The sequence below is a fragment of the Coffea arabica genome, chromosome 1e (genome assembly GCF_036785885.1).
Source record: "Coffea arabica cultivar ET-39 chromosome 1e, Coffea Arabica ET-39 HiFi, whole genome shotgun sequence".
Taxonomy (NCBI): Eukaryota; Viridiplantae; Streptophyta; class Magnoliopsida; order Gentianales; family Rubiaceae; genus Coffea; species Coffea arabica.
In genome coordinates, this window is record NC_092311.1 from 4,217,468 (window position 1) to 4,238,062 (window position 20,595).

The following is a 20,595-nucleotide window of genomic DNA, read 5'->3' on the forward strand; positions in this document are numbered from 1 at the left end:
CATATCCGTACAAAACTGTGATTAATGCAACTTTAAGTACTCCGTATTTCTTATTCAGTTAATTCACGACTCAGTTTTCTAGAGTTAATATAGCTGCAGATGGATTTCAGCGGATACATTTCTATGACCATTTTTGTTTAGATATGGATCTCTGGACAATGTCAGAGAATTTTATCTGACCAGTGCATATAAATTGGCTATGGAAACCTAGCAAATTGGATGGAGGCCAGAATCAACCCTGGCAAAGAAAAGGTCTTTTTTGTAACCATGTCCCCAACACATATATGGTGAGGTTTAGTTTACTGAAGATCCATAGTGTTGAAAGCCTAACCAACAGATTTTAGGCCACTTGAACAGGTTGGCTTGGTATTGGGGTAGGCCCTTTAACAATCTTGCCCAATATGTAACATAGATCAGTTATTATTTCATCCTTTTTTACCATAACGCCAGTTATATACTACTGTTTTTTCGTGATTTTCATTGTAGAACTGGGATTATCAAAGCACAGAAAAGAAGATCATACTTCAGTCTTTGGTGCCAGGCATCCCAGATGCATAGAATAGGATTTGCTATGCAATGCTTTTGCAGGGATTGTAGCAATGAATCAATGATTGCGGGATTTATCCTCAGATTCTTCTGTCTTGAATGGTTGACACAGTATTGATCATCTTCTTAGATATGCCAACTTTAACCTATTGATATCTAGGAATAACTAATGAGCAATATCCATCTTTTCAGGAATATTCGATCGAGAGTCTTCTCTGTTATGCTAGGAATGAGAATGCGATTTGGACAGCAGATTACAAGTCCAACATGATAAAACTTACAAATTTCTGCAAATCACTGTTGAGATGCATGCAATGCTGTAGCAGAAAATGTGTATGTTTTTGCTGTAGATGCGGCATGGATCCCATATAGGCTGCATTTACAATGGCGGTTCATCTTTTTGCTCTAATTTTCATCTGATGCACTTCAATTAGTAGCCTATTCTAACTTTGACGTTAAAAAAGTACTTAAACCTTGCTCAATATGAATGCCCAATTCAAAAAAGATTACCAATTACTGCCAAAAATCGTACATTTTCATTTATATGATTCAGGCGTTGTCAATGCTGGGCTATTGCAAGAAAAACCATCAGCTCATGGTTTGGAGAAAATGTATGATTGTGTTATTTACTTTTAGTTGCTTCAGCAGACTTTAAAAGAATCTGAACCCCCTTATTGACGTAGGACAGCTTGAGATTCATTACAGAGACCTGCCTAGGGAAGAAACGTGTAGAGCCCATTTGGCTGCATAGTTGCAACCAAGGATCAATGAACCTTACAGAAGCTCCCACTCTGACTCACCCAAATCATGTGCTTGTGAAGGTCTTGATGCAGATGGCATGTAAGGTGAAAGAAACTGCTCTGAATGGAAGCTGGTATCTGCCTCAATGTCACCAAACCGAATTGACAACTGCTCATACTCCTTGATTAATCTCCTTCTTGAAGCAAAAGCCTCCTGAATCAGTTTCTGAGAAAGGGAAGAAACAAAAGATGAAGTGAAGAAGGATCAGTTGTGCTCGAATATCCAATCCAAAAGCATGAAGCCTATCGTCACATGCTCAAGAGATGATAACGATACTGCAATACCAATAGTACAAACAATTTGGAGAGCCAGACAAATCCCTACATGTACAAGACTAACTATTCCTAGCTATGAAAGACTTTCTACCTTTCACAAGGCAGAAAAGTTTGTTTCTTGGACTGTTATGATCATAACAATTATGACACTGATCATTATGGCAGGTATTCATTTGAGAAAGGCAATCTATCATCTATACCACAAAGGTCAAAATAAACTTCAGCAATACATAACATTAGTTTGCTTATCACCAAAGTTCAAGCAGCGATCATTCCAAATCATACTCAGCTAAATGCTTAGAAGGAATTCTTGAATAAACTTTAGCTCAGGTACAATTTACTTTAACTACTCTTGTACTGGCATGCACGACAACAAGGCCAAACAAGAGTAATCAAAACAGTGCACTTTTCAAATTTGTAACTAATACTATGAGCCATGACAAGATGCAATCATAAAATTTAAAGTATTTGATGGGCATCAACAAAAAACACCACACTACCCCTCATGATGCATCCACATATATCACCTAATGCGCACACACATACAGAGAGAGAGAGAGAGAGAGAGAGAGAGAGAGAACCTTGAATGATCTAAATTTTCTTGGTCTGCATGAGACAGCATGGAGTATTTCATTATCCATGACGACACAACTGTCCTCAACTTTTACTTCATCAGACAGATCGATTGTCTCCATTTCGGCATCATCAATATCATTAACAGAGTCATCAAAGATCCCTGTTAAAGCCATTCCAAAGTCAGGAACCATGTGTTATGTATCATTCTCGTAAAGCATTTGTCTAAAAGAATGACAGTGTTCCAACAGGACAATGTTCCTTCTTGTTGAAAAGAACAACAGACAAGCCATTCAGACGATGTTAATATTAGCAGTTATGGGCATAAAAAGCTAAATACTTCCTTTCCATCCACCCTTTGAACCAAGACCCCCCCCCCCCCTCCCTTTTCTTAGAATAGAATTATGAAAATTGAACAAAAATATAAATAGTTTGAACACATTTCAATCATATACAAAGACACCAGTTTCTAAATAAGTACCTGTGAAGGGTTGTTGATAGGTAGTCATAGGGAAAGCAGGCATCCCACTTACAGCTGTGTTACCAGAGGTCAAACCAGAGAAGGATGCACAGGAAATGCTGGAGAGTGCTGACGAACAATCAGTTGAATCAGTGTCATCAAAACAGACTTCCTCTATTTTCTGACTAGAATTTGCCTGTGGAAGTTCTAGCAGATCCAAAAGTTCGGTTGATGCAGTATAATTTGAAGATTCTGTCTGAGCTACTTTAAGCTCCCAACAAGTATCTGAAGAAACCAGTTCAGATGATAGGTTGGTGCTCAAAACATCTGAAAGTGAATTGCATATTGTCTCATTCTTCAGGAAGGCTCTAACCCCAGCATCATTAACTGAACTGACGGGTGAAAAATTGGCAGAGTTTGTAATTATATGGTCTTCTTTCCTAGAAATTGGTGACAATCCAGGTGAACTTTCACCATTTTGAGAACTGAAGTCGTCATTTTCCACTTGCAGCTTGCTTGAACATAAGTATGACTCAAATATACTATTATGTCCAGGACACCCTAGAACTTCTGGAGCTGCATGTTTCTCCCCAAAGCCATTATCCTCAACATCGAAATTAGAGGACATGCATGAGCAGTATCCATCTAAAGAAAAGTCAGATTCAGTTTCAGTTTCATTAGAACAAGACGGTCTATTATATTCTCCCTCTTCTTCTTCAGAAGCTCTGAGCCCTTCATCATTAAGTGAAGTTTCTGGTGATGACTTTGCCTGAATGGTTGGCCAATATTCATCATTCATGGAAGCATGTAATGATTCACACAAACCTTTATCCAGCAGAGAATTTGAGTCGGCAGCCTTAGAATGCTTCTCCCTTGGATGTGATGAAAAATCGAATGAACTTCCATAACTAGAGTAACTTCTGTCATCAACCACCAGATTCTCCTTTCTGCCATTCTCTTTAAGACCCATACCATGTTTTGTGGATCCTACAGAGCCATTATGTTCTAAAGCCAGGTTTTTTACTGCTTCCTCAGCAGGATCTGCATTACTATCTGCTAAATGTTCAACTGGATCAATTCCAAGCACATTATCAGGAACCAAAATTTCTGGAGAACATTTCCCCAGATCACTAGATTTTTTATCATCATCAGTTGAACATCTCATGGGTGTACTTCTGTCTTTCAAAGCATAAGAATCATAACAATCTGGCTGTTCCTGTGTCCATAATAACTCCCACAAATTCTTAGCCTCAGAAGAACTTGCATGCTCAGAGGCTGGACGCTCCTGAACTGTGTCATTGTCTTCAGCACATATCTTTGACTCCTTGCTGATTGCAATTTCACCATCTTGTTCAAAAACCAAGTAAGTTTCTGTTTCTTCAGAAAAATCTGTACCATTGCATTTCATATAGTCCTCCCCAGATGTTCTAAGCTCCACATCCTCAACTAAAACCTTTGGAGAAAACTCAGCCTGGAAGCTCTTTCTCTGATCTCCTTCATTAAAAGTGTCTAATGGCCCATATAAATAATTATCAACAGGAAACTCCAAATTATCAGTTGGTTGATGCTGCTCCCTCCAATATAATGGTAATTCAGATGAATTTTCATCTTTAGGATAATTCAAGTTACTAGTTGGTAAATAATCCTCTCTTTTGACATTCTCCTCAAGAACCATCTCTATTTTATTCTGGAAAGCAGCATCACTCATTTCTCTCCTGTGCAAGTCCTTTTCTACTACTTGGGACAAATCTGCAGAAGGTGGAGGGCTGAGCTGTCCCAGATGGTCCACTTCATCTGGATCACAACTTCTAAAATCAACTTTATCCTGCTCCTTAGATGATCCCCTTTCACTGGCATGTCTCTGCTTTTCTTTGTCAGCTAGTATATATCTAGTATTGTTCCCTAGAGCATTATTTTGTGCAATGGTCCCCGACTGAACTTTAGCTTGTTTAATATCCTCCAAAGAAGATTGAAAATCAAGCACCACATTAGAATATAATGTTCTCATGCTTTCACCTACTGTTTGCACTTGATTCTTTACATATTTAGCATTGTCCTGCAAGAGCAAGCAATTCAACAATCAGAAAGATCTTCATATAGATAATCATCTGTAGCATAACAGGGAATCTAGAACAATTAGAACATTAGACCACATGCTCCAGTCCTCCTCGAGCATGAGACATGATGTCAATGCTGAATCAGGCTACTCTAAGACCTCCATTATCAATAGCCATAATCATTGTTATAATTTTTACATGAAAGCAATTACAAAAAATTCAACATGGCAAATAAAAAAAATAAAGGAAAGCAGTACCTTAGTCACAAAATCATCAACGTCCTGGCAGATAGCCTCAAACTTGTGGTATATGTTCCCAATCCATGTTCTACCTTTGGACTCGTGATCCATAATGCTTGTATGCTACCTTCCTCAAATAGGGATTAAAACTCTGCTTTTCAAAAAGCTACTATCTACGAATCCAACCACGATACAACCTGGACAAAATATTTAGAGATTTCATTAACGGGGCAAGTTTGTACTTAAAGATTAGTTCTAATCCTGTTGTTTAACTCCGGCAAACATACAACCATCATTCTGCTACTAAAAAGTCTACTATCAAGATGCTCAAAAGATATGCTCTACGCTACGTCTTTGGAGGGAACACAAATAAGCGACAAAAAAGGAAAAAATAACAGCCTGTCAAAGTTGGGCAATAGCAGTTCGATAATTAGCTATATGAGATCAATCAAGTCAAGAAATTGACTAACATTTAAATGGGGTTTATCCCATTCTTTACCCTGTTTCAGACATTATTAATTTCAACTAATTCATGTTAACATCCACAAGAATTAAGGAAAGCCTTAACTTTTGATCATCAATGAACAGTTTAACTCAATCCCACAAAACAAGAAAAACCCACCAAGTGGCAAGTACTGAACATTATTCAACCTTTTAGAATCCAAAAACCACTTTTTCCTTTTCTATTAAATTCAGGTAAGTAAAGCTCCTGATCAACGTAAAAACTAGCATACACAATCGGCAACCAGGCGGACAATATATACAACTTTTATACTAGCTCACATTACAACTCTAGAGATATCCTATATGAAGCCAGGAGCTTACCGGCTACCGGAGGCGTCTGCCGGCCGGTGGATGCTTATGAAGATAATCTGGAGAGGATGATGATGGTGGTGGAGAGGGCCGCAGTTGCTCAGTTTCCGGGACAGAATTCGGGAAGATTTTTTGAGGGAAAAAAAAAAGAGCTAATGGTAGTGTCGTCGGGGAAAGGAATAATTATTATTTATAGAACTTTTTTTGTAATCCTTTTCCGTTTATGTTTTCTTTTTGTCCGTTATAGTCGAAAGGACCCCGATTTTTCAATTTGGGCCAATAATTTTCTTTTTTTGATAATGGGCCAATGAATTGTTAAGTAGTGTCAATTGGAACCAAATTAGAAATATAGGTAAAGTTTACTGATCAATTTCAAAGAAGAGATACTTTCCTTCTTTTTCATAGTTCACCTTCATGTAATATATTAACCAACTGTGATATCTGTAATTTATCTTGTTCAAATACTACATTTAAAAATATATTATGGAGAAGTCGAAATCGTTGAATTTGGTGTAATACCATTTTCGATTTAGGCAAATATACATTGCCTTTTTTTTTGTTGTAATTTTTCGTTCTTCAATCATTACAATTATAAGGGGAAGAGATGAGTTGGATGATTCGAAAGAAGTGAGTGTAAGTGAGAGTTCCAGAGTTGGAGTCTTTCCACTTGCACTAAAACAAATGTCATACCAATTATAAAAGTATCTCACATCTAATATTTATTTTATATAGTAGTTTAAATTTTTTAAAACCACTTTGATGCAGTTGGTACAGTTGACACGTAATATTAGAACTTTTATCTCATTGTATATGATAAATTGAACAAAAAAAAAAGATAAAGAATGCCAATAAATAAGGGCCTATATATCCGAAGATCCACGGTTCCAACTCCCATGTGATCCAGTTAAGTGAGATATCATATGTGAGTCGAATACGAGGTTCATTTTGGGATATCCACAGATTTTCAATCCATACTTATATATTGGGGTTTAGTGTAATTTTTAAGATACCAAAGTATTTGAATATTTATATACATAAGGATATTTTTACTCACGAAAATATTAGGCCTCTTGATATGTTGTTTGTAGTTTATTTGACTTTTTTTCGCTTAAAGAATTTGGTTACTATATTTAATTAGCAAAATTGTAAAATGTGTAGTTAATTTAGCATGATGTCTTTTAAATGATACTCTTTATCGCCGAGTGATTTGAACGAGTTAATTTTATCTTTATTTGTCTAAAAAAAAAGTTAGACAAACCTAATTTTTTAAAATTCCAAATATATATTGGATATCTGCATTTTTGACCTAATAAGTGGATATATATCCACATTTTAGACTCAATAAATGCGGATGCGGATGCGGATGCGGATTGTAAAATTCAACGCACACATACTAATAAGAAGATAATTACTTTATACAAATGCATCATTTATTCGAATAAAAGCTACATAGATGTAGTTCAATATAAAATTTCTTAGAATAATTTTTTATACACGGACAACATATAACTTTTTTTTAAATACTAGCAGGTTTGGATCGTCTGCCACGGAACATGAATTCAAATCATACATATGTGACATATACTCATAAGTGTGCTAGTGCAAAAAATACTATACCGCCATTGCATAAAAAATTAATCCGATCTATTTTATGCGTAGTGTAAATAAAAAGTCACGAATTCGGGTCTCTCACTTGCACTCTATCCCCATTGCTGCCCCCTCCCAAATTTCTGATAATTTAAACACAACCATGTCCACAACAATAAAAGCAAGTGCAAGTGTCATTGTCTGTGAACCACTGGGCCAATGGCTCAGTGGCTACCAAGGAGGGACTTAAATCCCTCCTTGAATCCTCACCAACAGCGAAAAAAATCTAAGGGTTGTGCCATAGTACTCCCTTGATCTAGTTGAGTCTGTATACCCACTAGCCCCTACCACAGCCTTCTTAGGTTCTCCTTTCCTTAGATTAGGATAGAGTAAGTTATACAAATGTATCGTTGCTGACAAAAAAAAAAGTGTCATTGTCTGTGCATATTCCATCGGCAACATCTCTTTTTCTACCGCCACGTCGCTGCAGACACGTTGAAATGCAAAAGCCACTGGTGCAGCCTCCACTAATGTAGATGCCTTCGGAATTGTCTTTTTCCGTCAACCATTGAAATTGACCCATAGCCTATAGGAAAATAAAATGAAAAATGGTTATACATAGACATCTTAAAACAAGAGTTAAAATCTATACTTAGAATTGCGTCTAAATTTATTATTTTTTTTTGGAAGTGGTGTTGAGTATGTTTGAAAATTGAGAAATTGTAATATAATTCTTGATTAAAGGAATAAGGATATTTTATTGAGAAATGATTTGGCCCAGAGGAAGGAATTGTTATTGCTAAAAAGTTAAAATGTGTGCAAAAACTTTATAAAAGTCAATAGGTATATACATTTTTTTCCTTGTACGTATTGTATGTTCCTTTTATCTTGCATCGTAACTTATTAGCAACTCTTAAAGAAATAAGAACAATAATTGTTTCAATAGAAAGTATAGTTCTATCACTATTGATGAAACAAGAAAGAAAGAAAGGGATACTTATGAGATGTATTACCGAACATGATGAAGAACATAAGAATTGTAGCAGCAACAAGAGAATGGTTCTTCATGACTTCCTTTAGATTGTATTGCTATTTCGAAAGTTTTCTTTTTGTGTGTAAAAAGATATGTATAATGTGAAGAAATCATACACTTTTTCACACACATATATATAGTGAAAATTTGAGATACAATTGTTCATAAAAGGAAAAATATCTTTGTGAAATTTCAAATTGGCAAAATCTTCAATATTTGTTTCAATAACCATAATTGTGCTTTCCTTAAAAAAATATTAAAAGGTGATATTCACATTTACGTTGGAGAAGGTAAAAGAATCAATTAATGTATTTATTACTAGTCTTTCAAGTCAATTTAATGAAACTATCAAGGATGGCAACGTGGCCACCCGCCCTGCGGGGGGCTAATGGGGCGGGGTTGGGGTGGGGGGAATTTATTTTCCCCCGCTTTCCCCGCCACCCGCTTTAAAAAATATATATATAAAATATATACATATATATATGATTATATATATAATATATAATTTAATTAGTTACAAATTTATGATAATGATATTATTAGTTATATGTATTATATAATGTATATTAGTATATGTAATATAACTGATATTATCAATTATACTAGTAATTACATATGTTTACTAACACAAATTATTAATTGATTATACTAAATTTACTAATACATTTATACTAAATCTCTAATTACACTTAATACAATAACATTTTTTTTCTCAAAAAAAAAAGCACAAGCGCAATAATGAATTAGTGATTGTATTTGTGCCAAAAGTGAAAACTTGACTACTTTAGTTGTATTTATTTCATCATGTTGGATTGTATTCAAATAACTTTTGTTTGATTGTTTTTATAAGTTTCAATTGTGAAATTACAATGAATAATAATTTGGTGATATGTTGATATTTTAGTACTTGATTATTTGTTAAAATTTAACTATAATAAAATTATATAACAAATTTTTATTAGTCCCACGGGAACACCCGCGGGGAAAACGGGGCGGGGTGGGAGGAGCGAGAGACGGGGCGAGGTCGGGGGAATTTGTAGGCAGCGGGGCGAGGGACGGAGGAGGGGTCCCCTGCCCCAACCCCACCCCGTTGCCATCCTTAGAAATTATGATTCTATTCTCAAGTCTTTTAGTGGGTGATTGAATAAGAAGATACAGTCGTATCATAATATCCATGATTCTATGCTTAAGTATTTTAATAAGTAATTGAATAAGAAGATACAATCTTAACATATTTTTCATTGTCTCACTTTCCTATTTTACTGTTAGTATACATTAATTTTTCCATTTTAAAACTTTAATATTGTATGATTTTATTAACTTTATATTGTGTTTGACAATTATTGGCACTTCATATAATTATTATGATTCTAATCAAAAATTGAAATTCACTACATAGTTTCTTTTGACTATCAATTATAACTACTAATGAATTGGTTTTTGCTAGTATGCAAATTCATTTCTTTTTGTGCATTAACCTACACCTCACTCTAAATTTTGTTAAATTTATATAAATTGAGCTAATCCGAAAATCAGAGCCAACCTAACAAACCAATACTCATTTTAATTCTTTATTTATGTCCCTCAAAAAAATGTTTATTTATGCTACATAAGGTTGAAAAGTTGAACTAGTCCAAGTTGCCAACTGTATAATTGACTCAAAACATATCTAAACTAGCAATATCTTGAAAATAAACATACTTATTGGCCATGAGATGTGATTGGCCTCGTACGACTATAGGTTGAAGTCCTTGAAGCATTAACACAATTTCTAGGGCTGTAAATTGAATCAAACAGCTTGATACTCGGTTTAAACTTGGTTCACGTCAGACTTGTTCAAACTAACTTGTTTGTTTAGATATTAATCCAAGTATCAACATGATTTCAAATTCGAAAATATTAACTAATCAATCACGATTTTCGCATTGTCCGACTTGATAGTTTAGGAACATACATGGCAAGTAAATTTCATAAAAATATACCTATAGTATCCCTCCTTAACTCCATTTCTTTCCTTCCTGTATATTGCTCATTTTCTAACAAGTATATAATACTCTTGTCTCATGGATAGGTATAATTGGTTTTAATCACATCCCTGACTCATTGTAATTGCTTATCTTCTAGAAAGCATATAATATTTTTGTCTCATGGATAGGCATAATTGATTTTAATCACATCCCTGATTTATTGTAATAGATTTCTTGACTACCAGAGTCCAAAAATTAAGGGAAAAAAAGCAACAAATTTGGGTGAATGATCATTGATTAGCAGACAAATTGACAGTTTATTGTAACTTGTAAGTTTAGAAGATTGTGCAACTTTTATCTTCAAATTTTGGAAAAATAGACTAGAAACTAGTATAAGTTATCAAATGAGTTCTGATTGAATGTGATTGAGTTCGATATTTTGACAAGTCAAGCCAAACTTTCCGTGAACATATGTTTGAAATTTCTAGCCAAACTCGATTAGTTTCTTTTTAAAAATTTCAAACACAAGCCAAATTTAAATATTCCTTTTAAACTTCAAAATCAATCCTAAATATCCCTCTACGCCGGTTGTTAAGGCTTATTTCCAGCCCTAACAATTTGTACTCTATTCGAGACAATCACACTCTTGTTCTCATTTTTAGGCCAGTGTATTTTAGTTTATTATTCCAATGTATCATATCTATTTAGAATCTTGCAACACTTTGTTAACGTTCAACTAGGAGTTTATTGCCTACCTTTAACAACTGCAAATTAGAAAGATTCAATGGACTAGTAGGGAGGCAGATCAAGTAACTCATATAGATTAAGGTGTTGTGCGGACAAAGTTTGTGATTATATGTAGTTGAAGTAGGCTTCTAGTTTTTGACATGGGTTTTTTTTTGTAATGAGTTTACAGTTTGAAGTAATGGAAAATCAACATTTTGTAATAAAAAAAAGGAAAATTCATAAGTGTTGTGGAACCAATGATATGTAATCTGCACAATTTGATTGTGAATAGATAAGTGGCAAGGTTTACATATTGAAAGGATTGTAGGCTTGCTATTTCTGTTATAACTACTGTTCAGATGGCGCAAGTTGTCAAACTACATTCCTATAATAAAATGCGAAGAACCATAAACTATATATTTGCCCAATATTTTGAGATTTACTCTTTAAATGACGTGCTAATAAATTAAATTTGGAGCAGGAATCCAACTGTTCAAAATATGAGCTATTATTCTTTTTACAAGTCATGCCTTACACAATCAAACGGTGCCACACGAAGCTCAGCAGCACTCGTCCAAGGTACAAATGCTAACGTTTATTATTATTATTATTTTTGGTAAGAAAAAAGTTTGAGTGAATTTGGCTCTGGTCACCATCACGAGTCAGGACATGCCTCTAGGATCATAGATCATGTACAAGAGTTCTTACAAATTATTCATCAATATAATTCTCACATTGACAACAAAATTCAAATACCTTTTGGGAGTAAGTGATCCATTTTTGTCATGTCAAATGACGTTTATAAATGTCATTAGACTTGTAACATTCATAACTTATAAACGTCCAAGATATTGTAATATAAGGTAAGCACACTAAATATTGATGCTGAAACAGAACTCGAATACACAATCTTTTGTGAAGAAATGACTCCGTCCTTATCATGCCAAATGATGTTTATAAATATTATTAGACTTGTAGTAACATTTATAACCTATAAAAGTCCAAAGTATTGTAATAGGGGTGCTACAGTGCAAGTACGCTAAATATTGGAGCCCAAATATGTGAAAACTAGAAACATAAGGGACTCAAGAGCTAAATATTGGTGCCCAACCGTGTGAAAACCAGAAACATAGGGAACTCAAGTCCATTGCAGTCCATTGCTTCGGATTAAACTATGATTCTCCCCAGAATGTCTTGACCAATTTTAGGGTTTTCTGATTTCTCCTCGCTCTCTTCAATTCTGTAAATTGATTGTTATACTGGAAAATTCGACTAAATAATTATAGTTCAGTGCTGACGCTTGCAGCGGCAGCGGGGTTTTGTTTCGTGATTATTTCAGGTTTGAAATAAAAGCTCAGGAAAATGAACGGTGAGGAGTTGACGGAGCAAGAAACCGCTCTTTATGATCGCCAAATTCGAGTTTGGGGCGTTGATGCTCAGCGAAGGTACCTTGCCAGTGGTTTTTTCTAATTTGTCTTTTATTTTTTTCGGAATTTGAAGAATTAATTATGTTACTTTCATTCTTTTTTCATCTTTTTCAGGCTGAGTAAATCCCATATACTTGTCAGTGGACTTACAGGCACTGTTGTTGAGGTAAATTTTGTGTGTTTTAGAGAGTATTTATTTGTGTTCATGTATGTTTCTCAGACTAGAATGTTTGCGCACTGTGCTCTGATAGTTGTATTCTATTTTTGCTTTTTGATGTCCTGGTTTTGAGTGACTGGTTAGTTTTAGGTTCTATTGTTAGTGCTTGCGTCTGTAATGTACATTTTTGTGCAATTTCTGTGTACTTTTGGGTTTTACATAAAATACCATCTTAAATTTGATTTTTTGGCCTAAAAGAAAATTTTGGTTTTTTGGTTGGTATTATTCAATGGTGTCATGCAATGTAGTTGTGAAATAAATGAGATTCTTTTTGCCCTTACATTTTGGTAGTGAAATGGTAGACTTGAAGAAGAAGAATGATTTAGTTATTGCTGTACTATTGCAGTTCTGCAAGAACATTGTCCTTGCTGGAGTTGGTAGTTTGACATTGAATGATGATCGTCCAGTTACCACTGAGCTGTTGTCAGCCAATTTCTTAATTCCTCCTGATGAGAGTGTGTACCGTGAGAAACCTCTGGCTGAGCTTTGTTGTGATTCTTTGAAAGATTTCAATCCTATGGTTCGTGTTTCAGTACAAAAAGGTGACAGTTTTTGCCCCTTGCTTAGTTTTTTTTACATTATTCTTTGAAGTCTCAGACATGATGCTCATTTAACACCTACGTATACTTGGCAATTTTGACTAAAAGGACTAGAATAATTTGTATGTCATAGTGCTATTCTGATGCACTGAACAGCTTCCTAAAAATTATTGCTTTACTAGCCAACTATAAAATCTTATATTGATAGGGTCCTATGTCTCGCTACCTTTCTGATACCCTGAATAACTTCCTAAAATTTATTTCTTTACGAACAAATTAGGAAAATTTATATTGAGCTGAACTTTGATACGTATTATGTGTTGCCTTGACGTGATGGTTTATCTTATCTACAAAAGCTTGACATTTTAAGAGTGCTTGTGTTTTATCCTTGCAGGTGATTTGTCAAGCTTTGATGTTCATTTCTTTGACAAGTTTGATGCTGTAGTTGTCAGTTCTTGCTCCCTAAACACAAAAGTATAAACCATTCTCTCTTGCTAGCATAGGATTAGTTTTAACATTTCTTACTACATATTGTTTTTTGCAATTGAAGTCATGTTTTATGGTATTACAACTTGTTGTTTCTTCTATTTCTCTTTCTGCTGCAGAAGTCAGTTAATGAGAAGTGTCGCAAGTCATCAAAACGTGTGGCATTTTATTCAGTTGATTGCAGGGATTCCTGTGGTGAATTATTTGTTGATTTGCAAGACTACACTTATTCCAAGGTTCTGGTTTTCAGTTTGTGTTCCTTTCTTTGCTGTCTCGCTTATAGAAGTTCCACTTCTACTGCAATATACTACTGTAACTGGTGTTTATTTAGCTGTTTAGTCATTGTATTTCTCGTAGATGTAAGATTTGATGTTTGCTTCATCATTATTGTGTTAAATTTCATCCTAAGTTTAATGAGATATTTTGGCCAAAGACATTTTTTTGCAGGTTTAATTCTCAAAGATTAATTATTGGATTGTTGATTTACTTGTAGAGTTAATTGTCCGCTTAATGATTGGCCCATGAAATATTTCATCTTGCTTGTCGTTCTAACAGAAAAAGATCGATGAGATGACAGAATGCAGACTGCAGTTTCCTAGCTTTGAGGTACAACTCCATCAGACCTGAATATCTCTGGCACATTTTATATTTAAACGTGATTTTGTTTCGAGCTAGGACTTTGCTAACTATGTGCATGGTTGTCTTCCTGTCCCATTCGTCCTGGGTGTTTGGCACAATTTTGCTTCTGTTTGCTGCTTATTCATAATTGAGAAAACTACCAAGCTGATGAAAACTATTAAACTAAGCTTAACAGTGGAATGCTGGCCATGACAAAAAATTTTCTTGCTGGCACCTAGTGACTTAGATATTTTATTTTGGTTGATACTTGATTTTCACATTACAATAGAAACTTTGTGCTTACTCATGGATCTTTTGAACATTTAATGTATTTGCCATGCAGATGATGAAAGTTAATTATGGATTAAAGTGAATAGGAGAACTTATGGGCAACATAGCTTTACCTTAGTTTTCATTAAACTACAAACTCAAGTGGCTAGCAGCCTTAGCCCTTTCATAATTGACTAGTAACTTGATTTTATTGCCCCGGCTTAGTTCTGGGTTTTATTAACTAAGAAAACTTGATCGGTTTTGTTTTTTACTTTGATTAATGTTGCAAAACATAATTATTTTCCTCCTGCTTGAATGCCTAACACCTGTTTTATAAGCATTGTATTTTATTTTTTGAGATTCATTTACTGATCTAGGTGTTCTATTTTCTCATAGATTCTAGAAAAGGGATACAATTTCAATTGCAAAGCATATTTTTAATTTCAATTGCTAGGAGAGTTGTTCCCTTAGAGATTTTAATTTGGGCATTTACATGTCATGGAACGGATATATGAATCAACTGCATCTTATGTAAGATCTGCATACATGAGTTTGAGTAACAGACAATGTCTCAAGCCAAGGGAAGTTATATGCCGATGAAGCGACATAGATATAGCAAAAGCTTTCAGAAACTTTTGCTGAGCTCAGCAAAGTTACTCTGAAGCAGTGGTTCTTCTCGTATTTAATGGTTCAGGATGTAAAAGTCAAATCTGAATCTGACAATTGCGAGGGACAAGGAAATAGAGTTATGAAGACCCAGGAGTAATACGTAGGATTGCTAGGAAACATACTCATATAAAAGTCAAGAGATTACTCCTTAGAAACTGGTATTGCAGAAAATCTGCAATGGAAATGTTATTTCTGCCAATGTCTTTTTTACAGAGTTATATCTCTTTTTATGGAGGTGGTGTGATTATATATCACAATTAGTTAAATTGAGTTTATAGATTAGGTGGTTAATTTTAACATTAGTTAATTTTTCCAGGTCAAATCAGCTTGGCTGTTTAAATAAAAGTGCTTCACTCTATGCATATGAGAAGAGGTGTCTGAATGATTAGTCCTTTTCTTGTGACAAACCAATACAGGAAAAAACTTGAAGCATCCAATTTAAACAAGTAATTGAAAAGCTAGCCTAGGTTGAAGTTGCAGAATAAATAAAGTGGTTACTAGCTCTAAAATTAAAGAGCATTGGTTCAATTGAAATTCAAACAAGATCTCTAGATTCTGCATCAAATTCAGCTTCTTGAGATGTAGAGATGAGCTTGAGATTTATCAAAAATGTACCCTGGAAGTGTTGGTATTAGTTAGTTTTTGGGCCGTATTGTGCCCTGCAAGTGTCAGATTTGGTTTTTCTGTTCATAAGTGGCACATGACATGTACAAGCGATCATTTCAGATTTGTATTCTGGCAACTTTAATCTTTGTGGAAGTTCAGGAGTTAAGCTCTAGATATTTTTAGGTGGATCTCCTGGTGTCTTGTCTTTTCTATGGTGTGTAGCACAATCTTCCTTAAATGAAATGTTTTGATTGCAAAGTATCTCTTTTCTTCAAAAGGCAGTCCAGTTCTTTAGTCTCTTGTCCTTGGACCTGCTCGGATGAAATTCTGTATTAACTTGTTTGGTACAGAGTGCAATATGGAAACTTTCATTTTGGTTTACCTAGAGAAAAGGCAAACTAGCATTTTGGATGAGCCTCCCTTTTGTGGTGGTTCATTGAGCATGTCTACCGATTGCGGAAGAAGAACGTTTTACTAAAGATATTGCTTTGCAGAAACTGCAATTGGAGATATATGAAATTAGACATTGTGTTATGAAATTTGACCTTTTTATTGACTAAATATATGTGCAAAACTATTTAGCTGGGTCATAATGAAGCTGATAGATGCATAAAATTTGACAATGCTGGTAGATGTCATGAAATTTGACCATCTATCACATTACTGTATGTGCAAAACTATTTTAGCGGGTTCATAATAAAAGTGATACTGTCACAGTTGATGTAGGATGAGAACAGAATGATCTTGGTAGTTAACGGACTTAGCCAATTCTGCTTTTGTAGCTTTCTTCCTGTTGCTTGGAAGAATGAACCGGTGGGTTTTTTTTGTTTTTGGACTGTTTTGTACTGGTCATGAAACTATAATATGACCAAATGTGCACTGCTTTTGAAATTTATGAGTTAAAAGCTGAAGTTTGAGATATGCTGATGTACTCTGCACAACTTTTTGCAGGAGGCTATTGCTGTGCCATGGAGATCTCTCCCTGGGAGATTGTCAAAGTTATACTTTGCAATGAGAGGTATTAAAGCTTTATGTTGCTTTCTGCACTTTTTACTTGGCCATATTGCATCTGCTTGTCGATGGGAAAAAGCTATTCAATTAAGTTTTATGCTGCTTGAGGAAGTAAAATGTGCATGTTGTTTTCCACTGAAGATTCTTTGATGTAAATCCACAGTGAATACTAGTGATTATCTGTGGAATTAACACTTAATCTCATTACTATTCCTTATTTTGCCTTAAAAGTACAAGTTTGATGTAAAGTCCATGACCGAAAGTATAGGTGATTAGTTAGTATAATTAAACAAAAAATTTAATGGGCGTTCTTGTGATCTGCCTATTCAATTATTCTGGGATAGGCTATGAGGTTAATGGTTAATATGTATATGTAAATGCGAAGCATGCTTTTTGTTTATTTGTTTATACTGAAGCTAACCACAGTGCTTACCTTGCCTCTTTTCATTTAATAAAGTTTGAATTTGGATGTCAAAAGTTATCTAATACTAGTTTGAAACATGTTCTAGCCAATAATGTTTGTCACAATATGTTTCTCTCACGCATGAATCCGACAATTGCAGTGATAGAAAGGTTTGAAGAGCTTGAAGGCAGGAAGCCTGGCCAAACTTCAGCTGCTGACCTTCCTAATGTTCTGAACTTGAGGAAGGAACTTTGTGAGGCACATGTATTATATGGCTTTTCTATTGAGAGTTTACATTGAAACCTTGTATATGTCCTTAAGCACATCTGAGGTTGACACTATTCCCATTTGCAGTCGCTGAGTGAATCTCAGATGCCGGATGCTCTCATTGAGAGATTGTTAGCTGGTACAAGAGAGTTTCCTCCAGTTTGTGCCATTGTTGGGGGAATCCTTGGACAGGTGATTACATAAAGAATCTCTCATATATTACATTTGCTTTTACATGTCTTTGGGTTCTGTAATCATGTGAAGGAGATTTTCTCCACAGGAAGTCATTAAAGCAATATGTGGCAAAGGCGATCCAATAAAGAATTTCTTCTTTTTCGACGCCATGGATGGTAAAGGCATAATAGAGGATATAGCAAAGAGAAATAATGAGGCCGAGCAGTTCCAAATTGGATGTTTAGAAGGTTGTCTAGAAGTGGACTAATTCTAGGGTAACCTGACCTTTTTAACCTATTTTTTTGGGGACCGGACTATACGCTGATCATTGAATGACAAGATTTCCGATCGAAGCATGGCGTTATCCCAGCTTTTACTTGTGATCATGTACGATGGTGTAAAAAATTTCAGATTTTCTAAAATGTGGCAGAAGACTGAGTTGTTGAACTTCGATTTCATGGAGGATTGTAAAGGACATAAAAAATGTCTGGGCTTTGTTGCCTGTTTATCTTGAAGGTTCCTTCTGGATGCAGCAAAGCATTGTGGTTTTTGAGAAATTACTGCAGTAAAGGTAATGGGCAGGGTTTGAGAAATCTCTGTCAAATGTTGTTCAGCCATGTTTGTTTTAACCTTAATGTGGATACCCTCATTTCAAAGTAATATTGAAAGATTATCTTGTGGTTTTACTTGTTCCTTTGTGCGTTAGGCTTTCAAGCTAACACAAACCAACTAAAGCTACTATACTCTGTTTTTTGTTTGGTTCCCCAATGCAAAGGAAAGAAGGTTAATTGAAGAAATTGAGGAAAGCAGGTTAATTCCCCATATAAAAGAAGGATTAATCTTTCCTATATCGGTATATATTGTTTGGATGAATAATAAATATGTAAAATTTAAATTTAAAATTTAATTTTTGCACATATGTTATAGATTTAACGGTGATAATATATATATATTATTGATATATATAAGATTTACTCATAAAAGAAATTGACGCGTATGGTAGAGTAAACCGTCAGAGTCAGCTTGAACATGAATATTACATAACAATAAAGCAACCGTAAATTTTCCCAATTTTTGTAGAGAGTAAAATAGGACTCAATATTGAACCTACCCTTGGATGACCGACAACCAAATGTGTATGGTAGTTAAAGTACAATCAAAATCTTTTTCTTCCTAACGACTAACAGTCAAATGCATGTGTACAAGGAAAATACAATTAGCACCCTTCTACTGAAATCTGCTAGTCTATACATATTGACAATATCTAACTCTTTTAATACTATGACCATAGGTACTTGGGGACTTAAGAACTAGACGCGTCAAAATGGGTGATTCGGGTGAATTTGGATGGATTATAACTGAATAATGAGTATAATTAGATCAATCCATTTCTATCTATTTAAATAAATGAGTATAAATGGGTACAAATTTATACCTATTTAATAAATGGGTATGGGTATATTCAATTACCTATTTATGAGTCATTTAAAATTTTACTTATTTTTTAAAATATTTTTTCACATGTTATTTAATGAGAAATAACGGTATTTTATTATTATTATAGTGATAAGAAATTTAAATTTATTTGCTCAATACTCATTAAAAGTTGAGTTTAAATGTATAATTATTTTTTAAAATGGATATAAATGGATGATCCAAGTCAACCCATTACTCATCAATTAAATGAGTTTAATTTGACACTCATTTAGACCCATTCAAAATTAATTAGTAGGCTTGGATGGGTTATTAGTGGGTGGGTTTGAGCCTATCAACACAATTGAATTGTAATCGACACCTCTATCAAGAAACAACAAGTACACAATGAAACCCTTGAAGTACTGTGAATAAAATATTAAAATTTAACCAAATATATGGTCCCTTATGGTTACACTTTCTTGTCTTTTTGATTCTGCAATAAAGAAGGAGGAATTGCTCTTTTTTTTTTTTTGGGCTCTAAAGAACCTTCATGTTTCATATTAATTTGCATTTATCTTGACAAAATCAAGGGATTTCTTTCCTTCAAGAGCATGTCCAAAAAAAATTCCTCATGTACTCTTCAAATATTACTTCTCTGTAGAGAGAGCTCCACCATTAAGTTCTGCCAAATGAGGTAGATGACCTATATCTTGGACAATTGAAAATTGGAATAGACACTGGAGATGGTGCTCAACGCTTCTGTTCCTTCAATTGCTCAGGATCTACGATGCAGTGGTGTAAATTGATGGAATTTTCATGTAAACTGTTAAAATTTTGGTATAAACATGAATTATAGCTAAGTTGATATAAAACTCATGATTACATCAAAATAATATATATGTTTGTTTGGAAAGCAATTTTTCAAAGAAAAATTGTTACGTGAACACATTTTTCAATCACCTTTTTATCTCACATATATTAAATCGCTACAGTATTTTTCTACACAAAATCCAAAAAAAATGCAATCCAAACAAAGCAACTGAAATTGTACCAATTTATACAACTGAATAGAACTGGGCAGAACCTTAAACGGAGAGCCCCAGATCCCAAGCCAACATGTTTTCTTGAAATGAGTTTTGATGTCTGTGCATATTGTTCTGTGGTAGTATTAGCATTAGAAGTGGCAATTTGGATTGAGATCCATTTATCCATCCATATAATCCATAATTAAATGGATAATGGATTATCCATTTATAGTATTGGTTTTAAATGGTTGATCAAAGTAAAACCATTAAATTAAATGGATTTATATGGATTATCCACAAAAACCATATATATCCATTTACTTAAAAACCAAATAAAAGAGAGGGAAAGGAAATGACTAAAAAAGGAGTCATCCTAAAATTGCAGTTGGG

The 20,595-nt window shown here is 34.4% G+C and overlaps 2 protein-coding genes across 5 annotated transcripts; one reads left to right on the forward strand and one right to left on the reverse strand.

Annotated features, from left to right (window-relative positions):
- Window positions 1–1,145: 1,145 nt before the first annotated feature.
- On the reverse strand, window positions 1,146–5,952 carry LOC113698167 (uncharacterized). Its single transcript, XM_027217881.2, has 5 exons — window positions 5,777–5,952; window positions 4,970–5,148; window positions 2,677–4,711; window positions 2,204–2,358; window positions 1,146–1,512 (listed from the first exon to the last, which is right to left on the reverse strand). The coding sequence occupies exons 2-5, from the start codon at window positions 5,060–5,062 to the stop codon at window positions 1,321–1,323; spliced, it is 2,475 nt and encodes an 824-aa protein (XP_027073682.2). The 5' UTR covers window positions 5,063–5,148; window positions 5,777–5,952; the 3' UTR covers window positions 1,146–1,320.
- Window positions 5,953–12,104: 6,152 nt separating this feature from the next.
- On the forward strand, window positions 12,105–18,450 carry LOC140008219 (SUMO-activating enzyme subunit 1B-1-like). 4 transcript variants are annotated; one of them, XM_072051825.1, is made up of 11 exons: window positions 12,169–12,286; window positions 12,384–12,522; window positions 12,619–12,670; window positions 13,068–13,263; window positions 13,655–13,734; window positions 13,866–13,982; window positions 14,302–14,352; window positions 16,861–16,927; window positions 17,484–17,587; window positions 17,678–17,782; window positions 17,871–18,450. In XM_072051825.1, exons 2-11 carry the CDS (start codon window positions 12,440–12,442, stop codon window positions 18,030–18,032), a joined length of 1,017 nt encoding a protein of 338 aa, XP_071907926.1. In that variant the 5' UTR covers window positions 12,169–12,286; window positions 12,384–12,439; the 3' UTR covers window positions 18,033–18,450. The 4 variants fall into 4 exon arrangements, with proteins under 4 accessions (XP_071907922.1, XP_071907930.1, XP_071907926.1 ...); XM_072051827.1 differs by having other exon boundaries at window positions 12,417–12,522; window positions 17,871–18,377; XM_072051821.1 differs by having other exon boundaries at window positions 12,105–12,522.
- Window positions 18,451–20,595: the final 2,145 nt, after the last annotated feature.